At 44.5% G+C, this 23,499-nt stretch overlaps 2 protein-coding genes across 3 annotated transcripts in view; both read right to left on the bottom strand.

Moving 5' to 3' along the window:
* Positions 1-13,066, bottom strand: part of LOC134883911 (disco-interacting protein 2 homolog C-like) — a 32,835-nt gene extending 19,769 nt beyond the window's left edge. The window contains 5 exon segments of the mRNA XM_063912408.1: positions 278-574; positions 2,101-2,226; positions 2,949-3,053; positions 3,883-3,954; positions 12,656-13,066. Coding sequence (XP_063768478.1) covers positions 278-574; positions 2,101-2,226; positions 2,949-3,053; positions 3,883-3,954; positions 12,656-12,734 — 679 coding nt within the window. The 5' untranslated portion in view covers positions 12,735-13,066.
* A 1,017-nt stretch (positions 13,067-14,083) lies between these two features.
* Positions 14,084-22,339, bottom strand: LOC134883820 (uncharacterized). 2 transcript variants are annotated; one of them, XM_063912256.1, is made up of 15 exons: positions 19,296-22,339; positions 18,934-19,075; positions 18,645-18,785; positions 18,483-18,531; positions 18,067-18,203; positions 17,697-17,800; positions 17,477-17,587; positions 17,082-17,342; positions 16,900-16,973; positions 16,483-16,689; positions 16,302-16,365; positions 16,100-16,228; positions 15,915-15,988; positions 15,616-15,685; positions 14,084-15,377 (listed from the first exon to the last, which is right to left on the bottom strand). In XM_063912256.1, the coding sequence occupies exons 1-15, from the start codon at positions 22,242-22,244 to the stop codon at positions 15,237-15,239; spliced, it is 4,653 nt and encodes a 1,550-aa protein (XP_063768326.1). In that variant the 5' UTR covers positions 22,245-22,339; the 3' UTR covers positions 14,084-15,236. The 2 variants fall into 2 exon arrangements, with proteins under 2 accessions (XP_063768326.1, XP_063768327.1); XM_063912257.1 differs by having other exon boundaries at positions 16,900-16,970.
* Between the last annotated feature and the right edge of the window lie 1,160 nt (positions 22,340-23,499).

Raw genomic sequence — 23,499 nt, 5'->3', positions numbered from 1 at the left:
AAGATAGTGATAAAATCTGCATACTGTGATGTGTCCAAGTACTCGGCAAGTCATAAAACTGCCAAGTACCAAAAGCTGGCATAAAATGTCTGCATGATTCATAATCCTCTTCAGAACGACTGATTTTAGAGCAGGTGCTTTCAGTCATGTATATCAGAAGGTATGGGAAAAAATGGTTTTGGTTTTGGTTGAAACTCAGTAAGAGAATTATTACATGAGCAGAGATAATAAATAATATATTTACACAAAATCTCTCTGTTTTAAGTGTGTGTCGTACCGTGGTGAGACTGGGACAGGTGGCTCTGCTGGTGGTGCAGCTGGCCCAGGTGTGTGTGCCCCAGGTGTGTGTGCGCCAGGTGCGAGATGTGTGTGTGCGCCAGCGAGTCGGCCAGTCGCCCGGCGTTGCCACTGCCTCCGCTCTGCGTGGAGGAGGACGAGGAGGAGGTGGAGCCCAGGTGGGCGGGGCCCAAGTGTGTCGGGCGGCTCATCCAGTGCTCCATGGCCGACATGTCGTCCCCGGGACCCGCCTCTTCCTCGGACCCCGACGACGAGTCGGAGCACAGCGGGGACAGGCCTGTGAGAGCAGAGTGTTAACATTCACACAACAGCAGAAGAGTGACATTATGGTATATTTATACCTTGTATCAAAATTGATTTTATGAAAGCTTTTTCACAACTTAAATCCTCTTACTCTGTTTATGTATGTACTGTTACACACTGAAGTAATGATTCTGAAAGCAAGACAAAGCGCCTTTGGGATGAATGGTTTTATCGTCTGGAATTGTACTGCACACATCACATATACATTTAAATGTCTTTGGTGCCTACATGCTTATGTGTCTTTGTACAGTAAGTAAGAACAGAGCTAAACTGTAACCCTCATTTAAAATCCAGAGAGAGGTCTACGTTCTTTAATCAAAGAATCCCTCAGCTGACTGAAGATCCCACATGTGAGTCTTTCAATGATCAACACATCTGAATATGGGCTGTTACTTTAGTGAAACAATAGCTCAAAGTGAACAGCAGACCATGATTCACCACTTTATCACCATGGAACTTTATGATTTCTTGAACTAGCAGACACAACATGTCAATAATATGCTTACAAAGAGAAGCCACAAGGAACGATGCATGTATAACTGTCTTGAAACTGCATTTTCATGAAAGAAAGTTTACTTTTAATTTGCGTTTTTACTGATGAAAACAGTAGAGGGTCCAGTTGAATAACATTTGGTAAGTTAAGTATCACCAGAGGCAGATTTACTCCATTTTCCACACGTATGTTTTAGATTGTTACATGTGAGCCTTTGGGGAAACGTCAGGTTCACTTAATTCCTTTCTCAAAAGGTTAAAAAGCAAATTAACGGCCAGGAAAATTATTACATTCCCTTCGTTAAAATTCAATCAACACCCAAATTGTGACATCAACTTTGATTATGTTCAATCCAATGAGCTCATATTCGAGGTAAAGGTCAAATTCACCTGCAATGACTCAGCGTTTGGCTCTCAGGCCCGAGCCACTAAGTCTATCTGAGGTCTTAAAATCTTTAAACTTAAAACTTTGGTTGCCAGCAGGCTTGTGAACGGTTTACATTATTCACCGCATTTATTGTATTTAACTTGTGCATTTTTTATTATTCAAGCTGCAGGTAAGATGGATTGATTTGAATGGAAAGCCACATTTTCAGTAGTTGATTGGCTGCAACATTACAGCTGTGTCTATTTTACTGTCAATCTGTCAGGGGGGTTGGCATGCCCAGAAAATGTGATCAGATTTTTTTGTGGAATGAGCGTGTTCCTCTGAAGGAAAGAGACACAGCATTACTGTATAATCCTGTCTGGGCACTGAGCAGCCTCTCAGGGGTCACATTTTATTCTTAGAGCAACACAGTTTGTCCTAGAAAACCAATGTGTGTGTGTGTGTGTGTGTGTGTGTGAGAGCACTTTCCAAGCATTTTTATATGCATAGTCACATAGTTGCTTTTAATGAAAATGTGAATGAATTCTCTCCAAGAACTGTTCTCATCAGGAGGTTGCGTTGAATAACTGAGGATGTTTATATTTCTGCAGAGTGTGCAGGTGTGTGTTCGAGTCCTTCACCTGGAGGCGTGTATGCATCCATGGAGGTCTGCACCACCAGCGAGCGCCTTTTGGAAGGCATCGGCACCGCCACCTTCCTCTCCACGTGTCGAGCCAGCACCGCCTGCACCGCCTCGGTGTGGACGTCTGAGACAGAGAGACAGTCATTCACACACACAGATGGCTTTGTATCTGAATATTGGACTGGATTTTTAAATACTTTTATGAGTCAATCCTTAATGGAAGGAGTCAAATATCAATGTATGAGTTGCAGTGCCATATAAATATCTACCTAAGTGGAAATCAATAACAAGTATAATATTATTTAAACTGTCAATAGGAAGAAGATGCATGAGTCTCAGTTTGCAATGTTTTTATAATGTCCAATTTAGTAGCTAGATTTCACATAGAATCACATTTAAAACACATTAAGCCGTTAGAGAACCCAATGTTGAATTATTGAAGATGTTGGCAGTTAAGAAGATCTTCCAGATATTTTACATCAGCTCAGTTAGTAGGACGACTTCAAATCTGTGAACCACCCTGATTTCTTTTATAAATAACTTCCATTATAAACTGCAGTTAGAAAGATTGAATGAAAGCAAATGTGAAGTGCTTTCCATTAGTATTAGCATGATGCATAGGATCGAGTTAGAGCATGAACTCTAACTGGAACTAAAAGTCTCCTTTGATTTTGACTCAAAAGTTCCCCAACTTCACGGAGGTGCAATACTTATTGGCTGGTTGAGTACTCAACAGAACAGCTTGATAATAATACTATTAAAAATGAGGGAACATTTCTTTCATTTTATGTTTAAATAGTGAATGTTGAGCTCACTAACAGCAGTGTATCGTGTTCTTCTCTGTACCTGATCGATAGCGTTCGTCTCTGGTGCCAGAGGTCCGCCGCCGGTGGAAACGGGCAGCAGACGGAGGGCCGAGTGGGGCCCTATGAGACATGGGTCCCTCCATACCTACAGAGGCAAGCAGGCAAGCAGGCGGACACACACACACACACACACACATATATATATCAACATACACAGACACACACACAGAGATATATGCACATACACATTTCGCAAAAGCAATAAATTCAGTGCGAAAAAAAAGAAACAGAAACATGGAGATGATTTGAATCGGCAGAAAAATAATATTTTTCTGACATCATAAACAAAATAATTTAAAAACAACGAAAAAATAAAATTATAATAATGTGGTATTTTTGCTCTGACAGAATATCCCCCCTCGGTAGTTTGTGACCCATTGTGAAACCGGAGATATATCCATGTGCCGAAGGAAAAAGCTTCGGTGTGTGTGTGTGTGTGTGTGTGTGTGTGTGTGTGTGTGTGTGTATGGGGGCAGCACGTTCAGATAGAGAGCCTCAGGCTGAGCTCCAGGGAGTCTTAACCTACATTTACTAGTGACGGTGGCTGAAGACTAAATCGATAGTAGAGTATATAGAGTGGTGCAGGGATGACGGTTTTTTTGTAGGCCTACCCGGAAGTCAGCATCCCTCGGGCTCCCCTCGACAAAAAGCAAGGGGATTTTTTTCTGACACATAGAAGCTTCAGAATTTCCCTAGCGTGGTATGTACTGACAGTTTTAAAGCTGGAGGAATAAAAACGTTGAGATCTCTTAAGCTTGTGTCTAATTTCAGTCTTCTAACTGTAAGTGAGATGCTGACTCATTCCTGCACCACTCCATTCGCAGCTGTATTTGTCATGACACCAGATCGATACCCTAGCAGTGATATGAATATTTAATCTGTGTGTTGTGGAGGTCAGAGGTTCGCTAAATTACCTCCAGCATGTGGAAAATATGCCCTGATCAGTTTGGACCTCTTCTTCTCATAACCCTTCTGAGTGATGTCCCCTGCAAACAGATAGAGATAGATAGAGTGAGAGAGCCAGCGACGGCTGTGGGGCCGCTTTTATTCCTATTAAAACATTCATTTTTTACTTGGAGGGAAGTGCTGGTGGCTTGTTGGAAACACACCCTATAAGCACATGGCCCTCGGTTTGAATGTGAGACACTTTGTCTCATGTCCCACAGCCTCTTCTGTCTCTCACAGTCTTTTAATGTCTCTCTCTAAAGTGTTAATATGAAAAAATGAGAAACAGAAATAAAACAACAGAAATGATTAAGATGTGATGATGAAGATCAAAAGAAGTAAGAATGGTGAATCAATGAATGATGATGGATCTTGCTGTGAAGAGGACTTGGGGTGAGGCTGTTTCCAAGGATAGCAAACAATGCAAGGAGCTCATCGTGTCCCACAGGAGACCAACAGAGTTACAACTCCAGGTCCGAAACACCAACAACAACCTCAAACAGTGTGTCCTGTGCGAGGGGCTTGTCAGATTACATAAAACCGCCCACAGAATCTCGTGTTGGAATCAAGGAGAGATACATCCCACATGTTGCTCTCTGAATCAGACAATCTGAGAATGATGTAAATGGCCAGATGTGTGGAGAAGCTCTCTTTCATTATTCAGCACGCAACAGAACTCAACTCCATCATTGTCTCCATACCAACCTCCGTCGCAGGGTACACCATCATCCAACATTACAGCATATATATGGCAACATCCCACGCCTCAGAAGCAGCCTTATTGATCAATGCCGCTCTAGATTTGTTGGCCACTGTTTCCGCGCCAAATGTCAACTTATTTCAGATGTTATCCTATAAGAGGGACACTGGTAACAGACATTGGCAACCAGGAATACTGGAGGACTGCAGTACCCTTGACTTAATCCAGATGAAGACGATCTCAATGTTTTATCCAACTGGCTGTTCTTCCTCTACTCTCTTCAGACCGACAACCATCCTGAGACCTCAGAGAAGTCTAGGTACAGGTTTTCATCATAAAGAGGCTGAAATACAACATCAGCAGACATGAAGATCAGACATTTCCAGTGGAAAAGTGGCAGCAGCAGAGGTCAGAGTGGAGGCGGAACATGGAGAAGCTCATTACAGTCCCTGAGGGGGTTTCCGCTGCCCCATCCTCTCCAACATCTGTCAATCACAGCACCCCGGGGTCCTTGAGCGGGGCTTATAAGAGCTAATACCTCCTCGTTTGTCCCCATTAAATACTGCCTCACACCAGTTTTCTAATTATTGATTCCTATTTGAAGCCACAGAGAAGTTTAACCACCAACAACAGGGAGGCCAATCTGACACAACTGTGAAAGGAATTCAGAAAAACAAGAGCGTAGTAACATTAGCACTAAAAGCCCAAAACGGGATGTATTTATTTGTTGTTGATGGAGACAGAAGCCATGAAAAGACAAAAACCAACAATATGTTTTTTGTCTCTGGAATAAGGTTAGGGTTAATATAGCACAGATATAGTTTAATTAAAACACATCAGTAGATGGTTTCTCTTCATCTTTGTTTGAAAAACGTGGATCCCTACCCTGTTTGTTGTTGCTTGTTTTCGGCTAAGCTGTTTCTTTGAGAAATGATCACACCTGAGTGCTGATTCCATGCCAAAACCTGAACTCAGCTTTTTGCACACAGATTGTGTCCTTTCCTTCTATTCTGGGTGTGTGTGTGGGGGTGTGTGCATGGCTTCAGGGCACAGTTGCAGCTGTGCATCTATGCATACAAACAAATTGTGCCTGCAAACACATATCGGCTACACAACTAACTGCTGGCCTCTGCGACGTTCAAGGTCCAGTTTGGCCGCTTCTGCAAAACTCAAAGATGGAGAAATGTTGCAGAATCCTGAATTAGCTTGAATATAAAATACGTAAGCAGGTGTGGTGCAGAGCTGTAGCGTGTTTTTATTGAGAGAGTGACTGAAATGTGGCTGGAAGAAAAAAGAGTGACGGATATTAGATCAGGTTTTTTAAATAGACAGAGAAAAAACGACAAGAGTCTGCATTTCACAATCTGACCATGGACAACGGCCAGAACATCTGGGTCCAATCTGCTCATCTGTGCGGCTCCGTGTGTGTGTGTGTGTGTGTGTGTGTGTGTGTGTGTGTGTGTGTGTGTGTGTGTGTGTGTGTGTGTGTGTGTGTGTGTGTGTGAGTGTGTTGTATCTGAGTGAGGCCTTTTCTCAGATCAACCGCAGCATAACAACATTCCTGCTTCTTCTCTCTCTCTCTCTCACACACACACATACACATATACACACACACACACAGGTCCATGGGGAGACGCCATCTTCCACTCGCAGCGCAGCAGAGCAGGGAGGGTGTTGCCTAGCAACGGTTCTCCTGGAGAAAAAAGGACCGAGACAGCCATCTTGGATTTGGAGCATCGGATGTGAGAAGTGGGGTAATGATACCTGCCAGGGTGTGTGCATATGTTTGTGTCTCTTTGATGTTTGTTTGTGTGTGTGTGTGTGTGTGTGTGTGTGTGTGTGTGTGTGTGTGTGTGTGTGTGTGTGTGTGTGTGTGTGTCATACCAGTCTGTATTGGCAGCCTAATTACTTTCCTCCGTCTCCTCGCTCCCTCTCCTCCTGCTCTCTGACACTCGGCTGTTTTAATGGCACGCAACTCAGGGAGAATCGATCGGCCGGCTGCAGATTGGAGTTTTTCCGCCCGATGAGATCCTGAAGCCAACAGGTCTGCAGCTCTGAGCCGAGGAAAAAACCCTCTGAAAACTCATTCTGGCAGGTTCACTGTAAACCTGCGATGTCCTCTGTACTGAACACATCGTCCCTAATTCTTCCCATTTCCATTCTGGGATGTCTGTCCAACAGATTTAACCAAAAGGCACAGAATTTGATGGCTTCAAATATTATATACAGGATATGTGTTGACCAGACATATTAAAATATGCCAATTCTGATTTGTTCAAACTCAAAACTGATTAAATAGTGATGCCTGTGTCAGGGTTTTTTAATACCTGCAACCACTGCACCCGTTATGAGATCGGCGCTGACTAACCTGCAGAAATGGGCAATAAAACACCTGCCTGGTGAATTGAACAGATCTGCACCATACGCAATCAGCTTCATTATGCTGCTTTGGATCCAGGACTTCACCTTCTCTTCCATCTTTGATACTGAGGGACTGATTATAAATCTTGACATTTACCGTTGATTGTTTCCCACACAGTTTCTGCTTTAAATCCTTTTAGAGCTCTTGGAAATATGAAGTGTCAAGGCGTTATCTAATAGGTTGTTCTGAACGGTAAGCATGATGTAATTATTTTATTCAGGTTGTTGTGCAGTCGCTTCTGTTAAGACAAAAATGTGTAAAAATAAATGTTTAAAAAAGTAGTGTTTGGTACAGAAATTCAGGCATCAGATCAACATCAGTAATCCCTGAAGAATAGGTGTCAGAAAACAACATTATCAGACTATTAAATGGATGCAGACATTTACCTTCCTACTTATTCCTCTGTCCCGCTTTATTATCTCTCTCTCTCTCTGTCTTATCACATTATCATAAACAGCCAGTCCACCCACAAGCCACCATGGTAACCAAATCTACCTCCAGCAGAGACACAGACACACACAGACACAGACACACACACACACACACACACACACACACACACACACACACACACACACACACACACACACACACACACACACACACACACACACACACACACACACACACACACACACACACACACTGAAGTATGCGTCACGCTCTGGGACCTTGGGCTGTCAGCACATGGGGCCCGTATGGACTGTGAAGAGTCCACTGGATCTAAAACATGTGTCCACAGATTTCAAACGGATGTATTTTACGTACCATTCCCTGACCTCAAACCAAAACGTCTAAAATATTCAAGTTACAATTAAATCCAACTGAGAAAATAAATGATAATCAGAGGCTAAACACAGCAACATATTTGGCATTGTTGTTCTTTACATTTTGTGATAAATTAGCAGTGTTGTGTCATCATTGTGATTACTCGTGTTTTTGCCACATTATTAGAGTAAACCATTCATCAAATAATCAATATGGAGAATAATTCTGTGTCGCTGCACTACGGGCCTGCCTGCTCGTTTCTTTGTGAGTGTTTCCACTCAATAAATGACACTAGCAGTTCATCAATTATCATAATTAGACTCAATTTTCAGTTGAACACCTAATCCACTGTTTAGTGCCACCTCTCCCCTCGTCTCTCCCACTTCAATCCAATTGAAATGTTTAACTGTCATATTCAAACAGACACAAACATACAGGATTTAGAATTCCACATTTTGAGATGTCCCCGTTAAAGTGATGTGTTCACTGAGGCAGCTTTATGTTTCAGCAGCTAACAATGTGGGGATTTGCAGCTTTTCCTTTTTTTTGTATTGTTAGAAATGGAATATATTAATCTTCAGGAGCGTTGGGTGGGCATTTGGAACACTACAGTGGGGCCACTTAAGAAAACGTGATGCTCTGTGGTTTTTCCCACATCTTATAGACTGATGGTTCTTTCTTTAAGATATGGTGGCTCTGACTCCGCTGAATGTTAATACGGAGGAGAGGGTTGAACATTATCCAAAGAGCCAGAAGAAATGCTTCCTGTGTGTCATCCTTACATGTTTTCCAACACCCACGAATGTCCAGATTTGAAAACTCTTCTGGAGCAGACATGTAAACAACAATTGTTATTTGAGTCATTTCAGATCTTACTATGGATTTTCAGTCAATCACTTGTTTTCTAATATGAACAGACACATTATATAAGACACCCACAGAGGAAGTTGTGTTCATTGTATTCAGATGAAGCCCAGCAGTTGGACGTCATCTCAAAAATATGATTGACAGCGGCTCTATTTTAACAACACGCCGACGCACCGATCACTGAGCTGTCACTGGGTTCCTTCCAAATTTAACCAGAAAAAACATTTCTTTCTTCTGTAAATTGTTTTGTTGAAGTCAGCCAAAATCATGGGGGAAATTGTAGGATGCAGAACTCCAAGGCTGTTTCCATAGGAGCAAAATACTTCTAGGAGTTTTTCCATGAAGAACACAGAAGAACAACAACAACAACAACAACCCACAAACTGTGGAAACATACACTCCTATGTAGAGATAGTTATGATCAAGTGCAACTTTTTATGCTGCTGTCTTTACCAGGACTCCTTGACGGACCCTCCTTGATCAATAACTAACAAATAAAACTAAGTTGTCATCTTTAAGTTTGGCGATGTCAAAGCATAAATAAATGACGGACTTGAGTACAAATATGAGCCAATGAAGTGCAGCTAAAACCACCAGTAAAGACACAAATCAATCTCTTCTAACTGCATGCCTTCAAATTCTGGGTAATAAAAAATGTGTCATCTAATAAGAAACTTCCCCAAACCGACTTCACTCCACAGCAGCTTTATAATAGATGCACTCATTGAGAGTATTCAACATAACTACACAACATAGAATAATTTATTATAAGTTATTCATGAACATCCCAAGTAGAGTTGGTTGCTTTTTGTGCAGTGTGGGGCATTGCAGATAGAGAAAAACAAGACTACACTGACCTGAAACGCACCGCTCCGGGGCCACAGATGTTGTGGTGTGTATGCACAAACATGAAAAAACTGAATAAATATAGAAACTGCAATTGTGCATCTACCCAAATGTGCAAGAATTTGGGAGTAACACATCCTAATTATCCACTGTGACGCTTTATAAATATCCAATACAGAGAAGAAACGAGCTTTGATAGGATGTGAAATATTTAGCAGGGGAGAAACAGTTTCACACCTGAGCAGTACTTTGTTGATTAAATATGGATGTGAGGACATTCCCTCTTCTTCAAATCAGTTCCTCTTTGTTTCTCCCAGACACCTCACACAAAACCAAAGAGTGGTGCAGGAATGAAAATCCTATTGCTTTTAGTCTTAGGGAGCCCTAGCAACGCTAACGTCAGGATCGGACTACAAAACTACATCATTGCTGAACTATTGGTCTCAACTTTCTTTTGGCAAAACAATACCGAAAATAACTCCCCAAAGCATCTTCATAGCCAAACAGCTTCACCGAGCAAGACTCTAACAGTAACTTTGAGGTCTGCTGGACATCTAACAGCACCTGAGGTTGTTTGCATACTCCTGATCCACCAGGCAGTTAAAGAGGCCGATTCCCGCCCCGCTATCATCCAACAAGAGCATGGACAGCTCCGTTTGTCCCTTCTGAATGTCCCTCTGCATAAGAGTGCCGGCTAAATGCTCAGTACGCTGGAGAGCAGCGCCTAATGCGTGGAGGTCGCAGTAATATGGCAGAGATGATGTGATTTAGGCGACACTAAGCGTTGGAGCTGGAGAGAGGCTTATCTGCCAGAGCTCAGCTGATTGCTGACTTTATCTAATAAACAGGTGGAGTGTCGGCTTCTCGAAGACGCAGAATAAAAAGTTTCGTGCCATCAAATCTGACAGGAAATTGTTGCCTGAGGTTCAGTGCTCTGCATTTCAATAACAGCCACTGCTCTGTGTCCTCAAACAATCTTCTGTGTTTGAAAGCAGAGGTCTTTGTGGATTGAAAACCTTATTAGGAATACTTGCTTTACTTCCCTGCCAATATGGTTTCACAGAAGGTCTTTTTTTGTTGAATTTTTGGATGCTTTTTCCTATAGAGTGATTGCTGAAAGAGTCAAGCAAGATGTTATTTTATTAAGCATCAAATTCAAATTGGCACAGTATACATACTCCAATGTAAGGATTATTTTGCTTTCTGCTATGCCATTGTAAGGACTGTAACTTTAACCTATTTCCATTACCAATCAACCTTTATTCAAATAATAATATTAGTTTACAAACATATAAAACGGGGGGAAAGCTAATAACAACATTATAGAAGCTAGAACAGGTGATTTTAATGTTTAGCATTTTTGCTTAATGAAATGACTTCAACTAATAAGTGAGGTACAAAATTGTTGCTGTGCGTCCATCTGTTTCTTTTTTGAGCCTGATGTCTGGGAACTTGTGATGTGAATTTGAGTGATTCCCTTCCCATGTTAAGCCTCTTTAATAAGATGCCTCATCTACTGCGTACCATGCCCTTATATTGTAAAGACTTTTCACAAACCAATAGCAGACACGTTCACACACCACCAGTGAAAGACACACTGACACGTCCATCACACTGTCAGGAGACCTGTCAGCTTCACCCTGCTGTGATCCACCAATAACCCTGCCAGTCCTACACACACACACACACCTGGATGTTAGGAGTGTTTCATTTTGTCTGACGTTCTGTTGTGACGTTTCCACTTCCTCCCGCCGTATCCATCATTAATAACATTTGCCAGCAGCAGGTTCTGCTCTGATAAACACTCTCAGCTGGATTAGGGGCTCCAATAGGCCTGCAGCTGCCACATTTTTACCTCAGCATGTGTGTGTGTTTCACTGCAGTGAGAGAAAATAAAGACTTTTATAAATGATGAAGCTGATCAGGAGGAAAGGGGACAGTTTGATGTGTCGAGGTACCAACACTGATGTTTTTAGGGATAAAGCCGCAGATCCCTGATTGTCTCTACTTATAAATTTGACCCCTTTTCATGCTTAATTATTCCAAAGTTGCCCCAGAAATTACACCCTTAACACAGCATCTATTCTGCATCATGTTGGAGACACTGAGACTGTGCACATCACTGCAGGTGAGGCAGCTTTAACTGCAGGCTTTGCAGACCTGACAAGTGACAGACGAGTAAAGCTGAATCTACAGCTTCACCTTCAACAGCGCAATATCGGATTTTCGCTGCAAAGCAACATCATTAACCCTTGTTTGCTGCGGCACATCACAATTACACAAATGGCTCATATGGAACAAATGAATGCAGAATAAATGGACATTTCAGGCAACAGGGTGGCTCACATCCAGCATGTATCTAGGCTTCCTCCCTCACAATGTAGGCCTTCCCAAGCCTCTATGAATAAAATATGCAATCTCCATTATATAAGGAATACATGCCATGTTCCTATCTGAGATGGGTTATACTGAAGTAACTGCAGGCTGGATTGCTGTGATTGAAATTCAATGGCCAATATAAGGAGAGTGTTTGTATCTGTTTATGGAAAAAGAAGAGGGTTGGGTGTGGGGTGGGGGTGAGAAATATACCCAAGCATCCTCCTCACCCTCAGCTGCTCCACAGGCCCAAAAAGCACAGTGGCAGGAGGCTGAGATCATGGGCATCCGAATCCTAACTGCCCTCTGTGCTGCTCTGTACGCAGCGTTGCATCGCAATGCTATTATTACCCGCACACACCATTACAGGTAGTCTGTCAACATCTCAAGGTCAAACAAAGGGTTGCTTTTCGGACCCAAAACGGGCAAACCGGTCGGGTGTTTTTTTTAACGGCACCACCGCGGAGACAAAGAGCAGCGGCCCAATCCCGCAGTGTGTTCCCGCTCTGCCCTCATCCTCTACCGGCTACACAGAGCTGCCCGGGCCGGTCCCTGGCAGACAAACATCTGGATGGGAGGAGCAGGAGGGGAGAGAGGAGGAGGAGGAGGAGGAGGGGGCCGCAGGAATGAACGGCTAGATTCCGTTAGTAAGTCCCGGTGTGGATGGTGATGATGGTAGTGGTGGTGATGAGATAACGAGGGAAAAGAGGAGGAGGGGGAAGGAGGATTTTTTTTTTGCCCCATTTTTGTATTACATTCTTACCCTCTGACAGCTCCAGCTCCAGCTCCGCCAGCCGGGCTCGGATCTCCAACGGTATCGGCGACGCCTCACGGTCCGCCATTCGGCTTGTGCGGTAGAAAACACCTCCCCGGTTCAGCCGTTGCCGCCTCCTCCTCCACCGCTGCTGCTGCTGCTGCTACTCCGGCTTCCTCCTTCGCTTGGAAAGGGAGAGCTTCTCCTCCGCGGCCCCTCCTCGGTGGAGGCGCGGAAAGTCTACGAGTCGTCGAGGGAGAACAAAGAGGATAAATCTGGGGCTCGTTTTCAACGCGGGCCCGCCATGGCGCCCGGCTCCTCGAATCGTTAAAAACCCCGTTGGCTCGCGCTCGGCTCTCTACGTTGCCGTTGCGGAGGTTGTGGTAGTGATGATGATGATGATGAGGCTCGCGCAGCCGTTTGCAGCTTCTTACCGCTCGGGTCACGTGACTCTACGGAGGAAGGCAGTAATGCCCGTCATCACCAACAGGGGGCGCAGCGAGCAACCACACCTACATCGCACAGTGACGGTGTGACTTCAAATACTAATACACCTGATTTTAAAATCCTATTCAATACAAATTCTAGGTTTGGGGTTGAGGACTAGTTTACTGTTTGAAATTCAAAGCACTTTGAGGTCATGTATGGGAAATGGTCTTTTAACTCTTAAACACCTAAAATGTTTACTACATTTGGGCAACTTTTGAGGGACAGTATTGTTTAAATAATAAACGAAATGAACTATTAACAATTTATTTATTTGAAAAAAACAACATTCATTATGAATTATTTTTGGTTGTAGGAAATGTTTTTCCATGTTTGAAATCCAAGTGATGTTCTTCCATTCTCCTAACCTGTCTTCTTTATCATTCTGACATTTGCCTTTAGACGTGGTCATTCATTATGTGACATCTGCATGTGGAAGCCAAACCTCAACAGAATAATGAGATTGATATGAAAAGGTCAAGCGGCCTTTAATTAAGTCCAGTATGATTGAACAAGGCTAATGTGGCCGTGGCGCATGAGTGGGCCTCAATCTGTCCGTCTAATACAGCGTATTTCATTAGTATTATTCATCACATTCATTAGGCCTATAGTCTTCCAGGAATCTAATCATCCTCATTGTAAACAAGTGGTGGGGCCACGTAATGCAGAACAGGCGGTTATAATGGGACTCATCTGCCATCTGCTGGAGATATCCACCAACCACAACCAAAGGTGGGAGCATCAGACAAACAGTGCTGCAACTCTGGGTGTAATACTGCAGCAGATAACAAGTAGCAGTAAAATGTCTTGTTGGACTTTGAGGCTCTCAAATAAATAGAAGAAAAAAATGTTTACACACACACACACACACACACACACACACACACACACACACGTGATCTTTGATTGGTCGATTATCTTTGCATCATTAAAAAATAACAAACTAATATCTATAACTTCAAAGGCACTTTAATATTTTTTCAAAATATGTACATCTGTACAAACAAAATAACATTTGCCACAACCATGCCCGCTCTTTTTTCCATGACATCTGTTCTACATTTAAAATTGTATATTTTAAACAAAAAGCTCATTGGACAACTTAGTACAATTCAGTTGAAGTTCTCACATAAAAATCCTGTAGTCTGCGCTGAAACTGCTCATTTATGGACGCTGAGTAACTACAGCACCCTATGTGTAGTTACTCTACATCAACACAGCTGAGACTGAAGCTTTAACACATGAAAAATAACTCCTATCTAACATAAATAAAAAAATGACATAAATTAAATCTAAAATAAACTTTAAAAAGTCATGCAGAGATAACGTAGTAATATTCAGTGCTTCTCAAGGGAAAAATACTTTCAAGTTCAATTCGATTCTTGGACTATCAAGATCAAATCAATACAGAGGTCTGATCCTCCCTGTACTCACTGACACACGCTGGACCTTAGTTCATTAAAGGCTGACAAAAATGTCTGAAAATAGAAACAAACTGGGTTACTAATATTTAGAGAAAAAAAGCATCATGTGTTCCCACAGTGGCCCTGGAGACTCAAGAATGACACAGATGTATGGAAAAAGGTCATGGCGTAACATCCTGTACAGCGAGGAAACGTCAAACACACACGCAGCAGGAAGAGTCAGTGCCATCAGCAAAACAAAACTAAATCAAAACCTCAATAAACTCATCTGAACTACAAACCAATAAAACTAAAGAGACAATGCAGATCAACATTTACAGATTCATTACAGCTGCTGCTCCTAGCATTGAAAAGTAAGCTTAAATATCCTGAGGGGGTTGTACCACACCGGTCTATCCTGTCCTGAACCCTTCAGCAGACCGCCCCCCGCCCACACGATGCTGTGCCTATGAAGGGTTCATTTTAGATCAAGACGTAAATGTAGTTGCCTTTAAAGATTGCTTGGTGCTAAATGCAGTATCTTCCTGCACTGCGAGTGACACCACATCACTCTGTACACACTATTCCTCATGTGAAGCTCGTTTGAGTGTGGGACAGTTAAATTATACATTTCAGCTTATTTGACACCTTTAAAGACAAAAAAAAGAAAAAAAAAGCGTCTTTTCCTCCACCCAGTGTGATCACTGTGGACATTGAGCTGGTTCCTGTCCCGGAAAGAACGGGACGTGGTTCATCTCTGAAGAGACGAGGTCAGCGGGCGCCACCGACTCATTGGACGATGCTCCCTGGCAGATCTGGGCGTAGCTTGGCCTCTTGGAGTCCTAGTCAATCAGAGCACAATATGAGGTCTTTCATACCTTTACACTCCTGGACATTATTGGCTTCCAAACAACATACAAAGAAAGTATTACACTATCCTCTCCATGTAACATTTTGGGTTCAGAGATTTTCAATCAATCTATGGCTCTGAGCTACAAGGCTCCTGAATGTAGATTTTACAGGACATCTCTGTTGTTATTTTATACATACAATAGTGTTAATGCACATAGAGAATCTTACTGCCACAGTTTCCTGGGGAAGCTGAGCTGGTTTGGCCTCACTGCTCGTCTCTGTGCACCCCTTCACATCACTGCAGACACAAGCAGAAAAAACTCATTATTGACACCATGGACAACAGGAAACTGATAAAGTCCATGTGTGTCAAATCCTAAGGGAGAGGTAAGTACAATAAACTGTATGTGTATGTGCTGTGGATCTTAGCATGTAAAAGTAAACAGTACATGTTATAGTTGAGAGTTAGGCAGAGCAGCTAATACAGAGGCGAATCTTCCTCTAGCTGCCCTCTCGGCGATACTCACTGCTCTGAGGTCAGCTCAGGCTCTGGTTGCAGGGTTGGTGCTGATGCACGAGGGCTGCTGCTTTTACCTGGACCCTGAGAGGAACACACCAGTGTCAAGGTTTTACAGTCTGGGCTTTAAATATGAGAACACACTGTCCTTGAGACTCAGATGTATGTTTGTGTCAGACAGAGACACTCAGTCACCTTGACGTCGCCGTTAGCTGCGGGCATCGTTGCTATGGCAGCATTTGCTGGAGGAAGAGGAGGAAAGCTCATCAGCCCGAGCTCAGGAGGAGGAGACTGTTGACGAGGAGGGGACTGACCAGGTGCATTCTACAAAAACACACACAAGTTAACACACGACCTAGAGAAATGTATTAACACCTACAACTCACTGGCTACTTACACGGCCAGCAGACTTCTCCCATGACCTGGCTTGCTCCCTCCTCCTCTGGCTGAAGTTTCCTCTCCTTCACACACAGCAGAGCAGCTTTCAGTTTTACAAACCAGGATTATTCACGAAAGGACTGAACAGACATACTTGAGACTCAAGTCCCCGAGCTTCTTATATCAGACTGTTTCTTTACCTTCCCCGATCAGAGGTGGGTGACACCGTTTGCCTGTCGGGCTCCCTCCTTCCGCCTCTGCTGGGACGGCGCGTGCCCCGCGACCGCCCCCGACCCGGCCTCAAGGGAGGAGAGGTGCGCTCCGCTGATGCCGGCTCTGACGGGTTTGAAGGATCGTTCGGATTGGACTGCCACCGGTCTCCAGAGTTTGACCACCTTGAGCCTCTCCTGGAAGATATTAAATAGAGACACTATTATAACATTTGAAGCTTTATGGAGGTTTCAGCCTTTTCTGTCGTCAACTCTCTAAAAGATCACGTTACCACTACATCTTTAGTTTAGCTTAATCATTATTATTGCCCCTGTGCAGATACACTGGGTTTAAAAAGGATAAATAGATCTGCAGAAAATAAAACCTCATAAGTCATTTGTAGCTACCTTTGCCGGTGTGGGTTATAAGGTTTGAAGTTGGAGAAGCCGTTCATGAAGTCATTCATCAAGGTTTGATGCTGCTGAGGAAAGAAACCACAGCACACAATTATTCATACTCTGTCCGATGTTCACAAAATAACAAACCCTACAACTTCAGGTCTTCAATTTGAACAGAAAAAAGGACTCACCTCAGCAAATTTTTGGTATCCCGGTGCATCCGGGTTCCACACCTCATTGGTGAAGTCGTACAGCTGTTGGGTGGAGCAGGTCTGCTGGAAGGTGTCGGGGGGGTAGTAGGAGTTGTAAGGATTGGCGCTCTGCTCCAGCTGAGTGGGTCTGAAGCCATTTTTTGGAGCGAAGGAAGTGACCGCCATGGTTTTGGCTTTTATCCTTGCCATGATGGGCTTTCCCTTAAACTCCCGAACTTGTTCTCTGAGGTAGCTGTAGGCCTAATACACGCACAGAGACAGTAGCATTCCATGGTCTGTATTACCAAGGTAGTCTTTTTGGAACGGCCAACATCAAAAGCATTTATTCAGTGATTAAAAAGAATTAGATCACAATGCGTTCAGATGTATTTTACCTGTTGTGCCTCGGCTTCAGAATTGAAAGTGACAAACCAGTTATCGTTGTTCACAAACTCACAGCTCAGGAACCTGGGAATGTTCTCCCCGTCAAAGAGAGCCTCCACCTCCTACAGTAAAAACAGTCATGTCAATCCGTCACATGTGGACTTGTCATTAAAGAACCCTTAAATATATCAGTAGAGAGGAGTTGTTTTGGTGAGGAAGGCGGGTTCTTGCCTCCTTAGGTGTGCTGCTGGGGATCTCACGCAGGATGACAACACATCGACTCTGACAGGGCCGCACCTTCTGTCCACACGGAGTCACCTGGACCAGGGGCAGGGCTGTCGGCCAATGAGAGAAGAGCAAGTCTCAGGTCAACAATCAACCAAAAAAACACTCCTAACTACCAAATCTTCTTGAATTAATTGAATGATTGGTTTGTCTCTTAAAGGCTCTGTATCAGAGATAACAAAGACAAATCGTGTTGTGATTGTTTAAAGAAAGTACAAACAGCATGACGGTACCAGTTTTTGTGCGTGGTAAAATGTTCACCCTAAATAAAAGCTATAAATGTCAGTCAGATATGTGTGTAGAAATAAACACTGACATTTCAAAATGTCCGCGATGAGGTCCAGGTCTGTACTGAGACTCTTGATCTTGTCCAGGCTGGCCAGAGTTGTGATGGGAACATACTGGTCGCTGTCCATCTGAGAGTTAAGGTACAGGTCGTTGCCAAGGTACTCCCTGCAGGGGGACAGAAGGAGAGCTTTCTATTGCGTTTCTGAATGTTTTGAGAGGAATATAATGTGTGCTGGACCACATACCAACAAAACAAAGCAATTATATTAATCGCCTCAAGAAACAAAGACAATTGCTTTCAGTGGAATGGAGGTCAAATAACAGAGCACAATGACAGCCAGAATACAAACACAATTGGGTACTTTTGCAGTTTTTACAGAGGGATGGTATGGCATTTTGATTATTTGAGGACATGCTTTTTGGAAAAGAATATTGAGTTGTTACCTGGTCAGGCAAGATTCCAAGACTGCCCTCAGCTCTTCCCTGGTCTCATCTGAAATCCAAAGGAAGCTTTTACCATATCTGAGCGGACAAACTCATTGCTTTAAAAAGTATGAATAAAGTAAATATAAACTGGAGAATAAAAAACCTAGATTCTTCTGATACCTGTGACAGTTGGTTCAATGGGGTCTCCATTAACCACAGGGGCTTCCACAGGCAGCATCTGGTACTCCAGTGTGCTGGGGACTGCCTCCACCTCTGCCTCAGCCAGGCACATGTTCTCCAGCTGGAACTCTGGCTGGTATACTAAAAACACACATCCACACAGCATCTTACCATCTAGCCATAACCAGAACTTGCAAGCAGACAATTACATTGTTTAGCTTTTCTTTCCTGGAAAAGAGAATTCATTCTTTAATTTAACATTAAGGGCAGTATCTTTATTTCATCCTACCTTCCTGATTCGTCACATTGTTTGGGAATTGCAGCCATGGCTGCTCATCCTGCAGGTAGGCGGGGCCAGGGACGTCCAAGTTAAAGTTGTGATTGGTCCATACCTCAGCTTCAGGGTTAAGGCTGGGGGCAGCAACAGGTCCCTGAAACAAAGCAGAAAAAACAGCAATATTATTCTAACATGAAATTGAGCAAATTTAGATGTATTTAAAAATATATTTTACAAAGAACAAATGAGTGAAACAGATATTTAATGTCAAAAACAGAAACATTGATATCAAAAGGTGTAATTGAGAGTATTAAAAACATTCAAATGTCCACATGAAACTATGCTTTCACTGAACCCAACTGTCTAACACTTACAGACTGAGTGCAATTTGTCTGCCATTCCCACAGACAGGGTCCCTGAGGCATCACTGTGCTACAGGGATAAGCTCCTAGCAGAGCCATAGAGGGCTGCAGCTCGGAGACAAAGGCGGGGATCTGCTCCACGTCAGAGCCTGTCCGACCCTCGCTCAGGCGGGGCTCCACAGCAGACACTCCCTGCGCCCACGCCCCGCAGGTCTCCTCCAGACCCAGCTTGATCCAGGGCTGGGGATAGAGGCGGCAGACGGAGGAGTCTGCGTCTTCTCCCAGCAGCTCTGACACCATCTCCCTCATCCCTCCTTCCCGCTCTCCCTCCTCAGCGGTCGCAGGCGGCTCCTGACCCAGGAAGTGAATCTCGTAGGAGGGGGTTGAGGCATAAACATCAACCTGACCCGGGTCCACAGGGATCAGTGTGTCAACCTCCTGGGAGTGTGAAACTGAGGTATTATCCTCCAGACAGCTGAAGTCATTGGGAATCATGTATCGGTCGTCACAGATGCTGCTTTGGGTCGGTGTCTCAGTGTTTGAAATACTGGCAGTTTCTGGAGAAGAATTAAGGTCAAGTGCAGATGCAGATGTTGCAATAATTTCCCCTGAGTGAAGGTCATTTGATAAATCACCCTGTTGAGGTGAACAGTCTAGAGTGTCAATTTTGGGGATCATACAGTCAAAGGAAACAAGTTCAGAGGGTTGTGGAGCGTGGGGGTGCTGTTCTGCTCTCTCTGCAGATTCATGCTGGATTTGTGCATCAATCCCCTGGGCAGCTGTTGTCTCCTCATCTTCTTTACAAGTATCACTAACAACTTTAAAGGGTGGGTTGACCTCAAGCTGGATTTGTCTGCGCTCAGTAGAATCCGTCTCAGTCTCTGAACTTTGCTCTGCTTCCTCAAGATTTTTGAATGCAGATGAGGAAGGAGGTGGACTGCAGGAATTAGTCATTTCAGGGACAACATCCGTAACATCACCACTCTCAACATATCTGCTGCTCTGACTCATTACTGATCTGTTTTCAATCTGTCCATCATCTCCTCCCATGAGGGCCGCTGCAAGAGTTTCATCTAAGAAATCTTTAAGGGACACCTGGACACCTTCAGGTTTCACATCAGAACTGTCAGGCTCTTTGTCATCAAATCTCACATCACTACGCTCAGTGAATGAAGCGTGACCATCTAAAGGATTAACACTGGTCAACTCAAATGTGGGGTCGTTTGAATTGACATCTAATTTGTCGGATGTGATGGAGTCAGATGTGGGTTTGTCTGATAGAGGAGTCAGATTTGTGTGGCAGGGGGAGTCGGTGGGCAGCGATGACAGAGCAGAGATGGTGGAGGGGAAGGACACACTGGTGAGAGTCGTATCTGCTGTTCCGCTGTCACCAACATCCTCCTTCTCACCCAGGCCTGTGCAGATATTCATGGTCTTAAGGGACGGCTTATCCATCTCAATGTGTCCTCCAGACAGATGCAAAACATCCTCCTCCTTGTGCAGAGGATTGATGACGAGGTCAGGAGGACTGCAGCTGGAAGTATCCACTTCAAGAGCTTCTGCTGCTGGAGGTGACCCGTAGATATGCTGCTCTGTTAACGGGCGAAGCTCACACAGGGGGTTGTCAAGAGTATTAAAGTCAGCATCCACACTCTGATCCAACTTTTCATCTGCTCTGTGGACCCCCAAATAAACACTCCTCTCTAAACACACGCTCTGCAACTCCTCTGATTCCTTCACCATCTCATTCTCTTCACATGCACTTTGATATGTGTGTGATGTCATCAACATATCATCCTTAGGTTCATCTTTGTCCTTTGCAGCTGTCTGACAATTTAAATATTCAGGCTGACGTTCCTCGCTGTATATCTGATCCTGGGAGGGGTGCAGAGTGTCACACTGAGGGTCTGCCAGCTGTGGAGAAACATCAGGATGAAGTGTCTCCTCCTCTGAGAGTGAGTTGTTAGAGTGTGTTCGTGTGAGGCCGGTAGAATGTCCTGCAGCATGTGGTTGCACTGAAGGAGGTTCCTCATCATGTGACTGGCAGGTCATTTTAGACTGTGTAACATGCAGCTGGTGGCAGATTGTGGATGCCTCTACATGTGATTGGCTGAAGACTGGAGACTCCACTATGCAGGGCAGAGCAGCTGTTTCTACTTCAGCTGCGTGTGCCAAGTGTGTCAAGCCAGCTGTTTGGGTTTGTGGGTTGTGGTCATGTTCAAGGTCGTCTGCGTCGATGGAACATAGGCTGTAGAAACTCCGGGTCCTTTTTTCGAAGACACTGACCTCCTCATATTCTTCCTCCTTGAGCTCATCTTCGGGGGAATCCCGCTGGGTCTCCTCGTACGTGCCAACCGCTGGCGGGTCATCTGACACCTCGCTCTCTGTGATGTTGTTTGCAAAGCGAGAGGGGAACCTGGCGGGAGGAGACCTACATTTTGCAGGTTTGGGCCTCTGCCCCTCCGGAAGCTGATTGAACCACAGAGCCCTGACAGTGGCGTTATCCAAATTCTTATGTTCGGCAGGACTCCGTGTGCGCACCTCCATATACGGGGCCGGGCCACAGCTGGGCCTGGCAGTCTGTGCCATGCCTGGCTCTGTGTCCGTGTTTGCATGTATGTTTGTGATAATAATAGCCTCCTTCTCATCGAGAGTGCCGGCTGGTTTAGGCTCCCTCTTACTCCGCGTGGTGCTGTCCCTGCTGACCGCGGCCCCCTCTGTACAAACTTTGTTGTCCTGTCCCGGATGTCTCTCCTCATCTTCGGCAGGCTTCCTCTGGGCCGCTCCGTCTGCCACACAAGTCTCCTCTTCGTCCAAGCACACATGCTGAGCTACAGCCACGGCAAGTTGCCTGACTTGGTCTGTCCCTTCACTCAGACCGTCAGGGAGCGGGGGCTGTAACAGACTGCTCCTCTCGCATGGCAGGCCGGGGTTGAGCTCCTTACTAAAGCAGCACCCCATCTTCTTCGGCCTAAAGATGGAATAAAAAACAAGACTGCTATGGCCACACACACTGAGAGCCTACACAAAACGAGACAAATACATGAGCAGCTCCTCACGATGGCTCAGCCACATGTAGAAAGAGAAAAGACCCTCTACTCCCCCTTGCTTCCCCCTTTCCCATTCCCTCCCAGTTTTCCCCTCCCCTGCCCAGAATAGCAAATGTGAAGGAGCTCACATGTCCCTGCCACTCAACGGAGGGCCGCACACCACTTTGTGTGTGTGTGTGTGTGTGTGTGTGTGTGTGTGTGTGTGTGTGTGTGTGTGTGTGTGTGTGTGTGTGTGTGTGTGTGTGTGTGTGAGTGAGAGAATGTGTGTGGGAGCCCTAGTTAGGCTACAGTTTGAGAGAGGTCAGCACATGGCCCAGCGGCGCCCAATCACAGCGCAGTAATGCGGCAGTGTCCACTCCTCCTTCCCCCTCCCAAAAGCTCCCCCTTCTTCCTGCCTCCCATCCCACCATTCACTCCTCTCTCCCTCCCACTGATACCTTTCTCTTTGACTTACATCAGTTTTGCCCTCACAGCTTTAGTTCCCCCCCCCCATGCTCCTTTCACAAGGCCACTAGCCCCCAACCCCCGGGCCTCATGCCTAAGCGACCAACAATCAATCTGATTATTCTGTAGTTGTGGATAAATTAAATGCTGCTAAAGTTGAGAAATGTCAAGAGGTCCATTGTCTTTTAAAAAAAAGAATACTTCTGTAGAACTTTTATATTGTTATTGCTGTCTAATCTATACATACACCTATGGTATGTCTCTGTTGCTCTTCTTCAGGACTCATTATTTTTGTCCCTGCCATTAAAGGTTCAAAAGTTCTTCCTTATTAACATTGAGGATGTTTTATGATGTACAGATTGTAAAGCCCCTGGAGGAAAATTAATTTGAGTTATTTAAAGGAATTGACTTGGCCAGAACCAGAACGGACAATAAAGTTGAATTCATGCAAGTCCTGTACAGTATCTAGCGATTACTTGGAAGTTCTGTTCCTTTAGATAATATTAGATAAATACAGTAGGAATGTCTTTGTAGTGAGTATAAATATTAAATACAAGTACCTGGTAGTAGCAGTAGTAGTAGTAACCAGGTGGACCGGGCTGTCCGAGCGATAACTGCACCTGTAGCTGGGCCGGACACAGTGGGTTCGTCATGTGACTCGGGCTGGAGGGCAACTGAATGGGATGAGTGCTGCAGCTGTCGATGGACACCACGGACTCTGG

The sequence above is a fragment of the Eleginops maclovinus genome, chromosome 21, assembly GCF_036324505.1.
Source record: "Eleginops maclovinus isolate JMC-PN-2008 ecotype Puerto Natales chromosome 21, JC_Emac_rtc_rv5, whole genome shotgun sequence".
NCBI lineage: Eukaryota > Metazoa > Chordata > Actinopteri > Perciformes > Eleginopidae > Eleginops > Eleginops maclovinus.
This window is presented reverse-complemented; position numbering and strand designations above follow the sequence as displayed.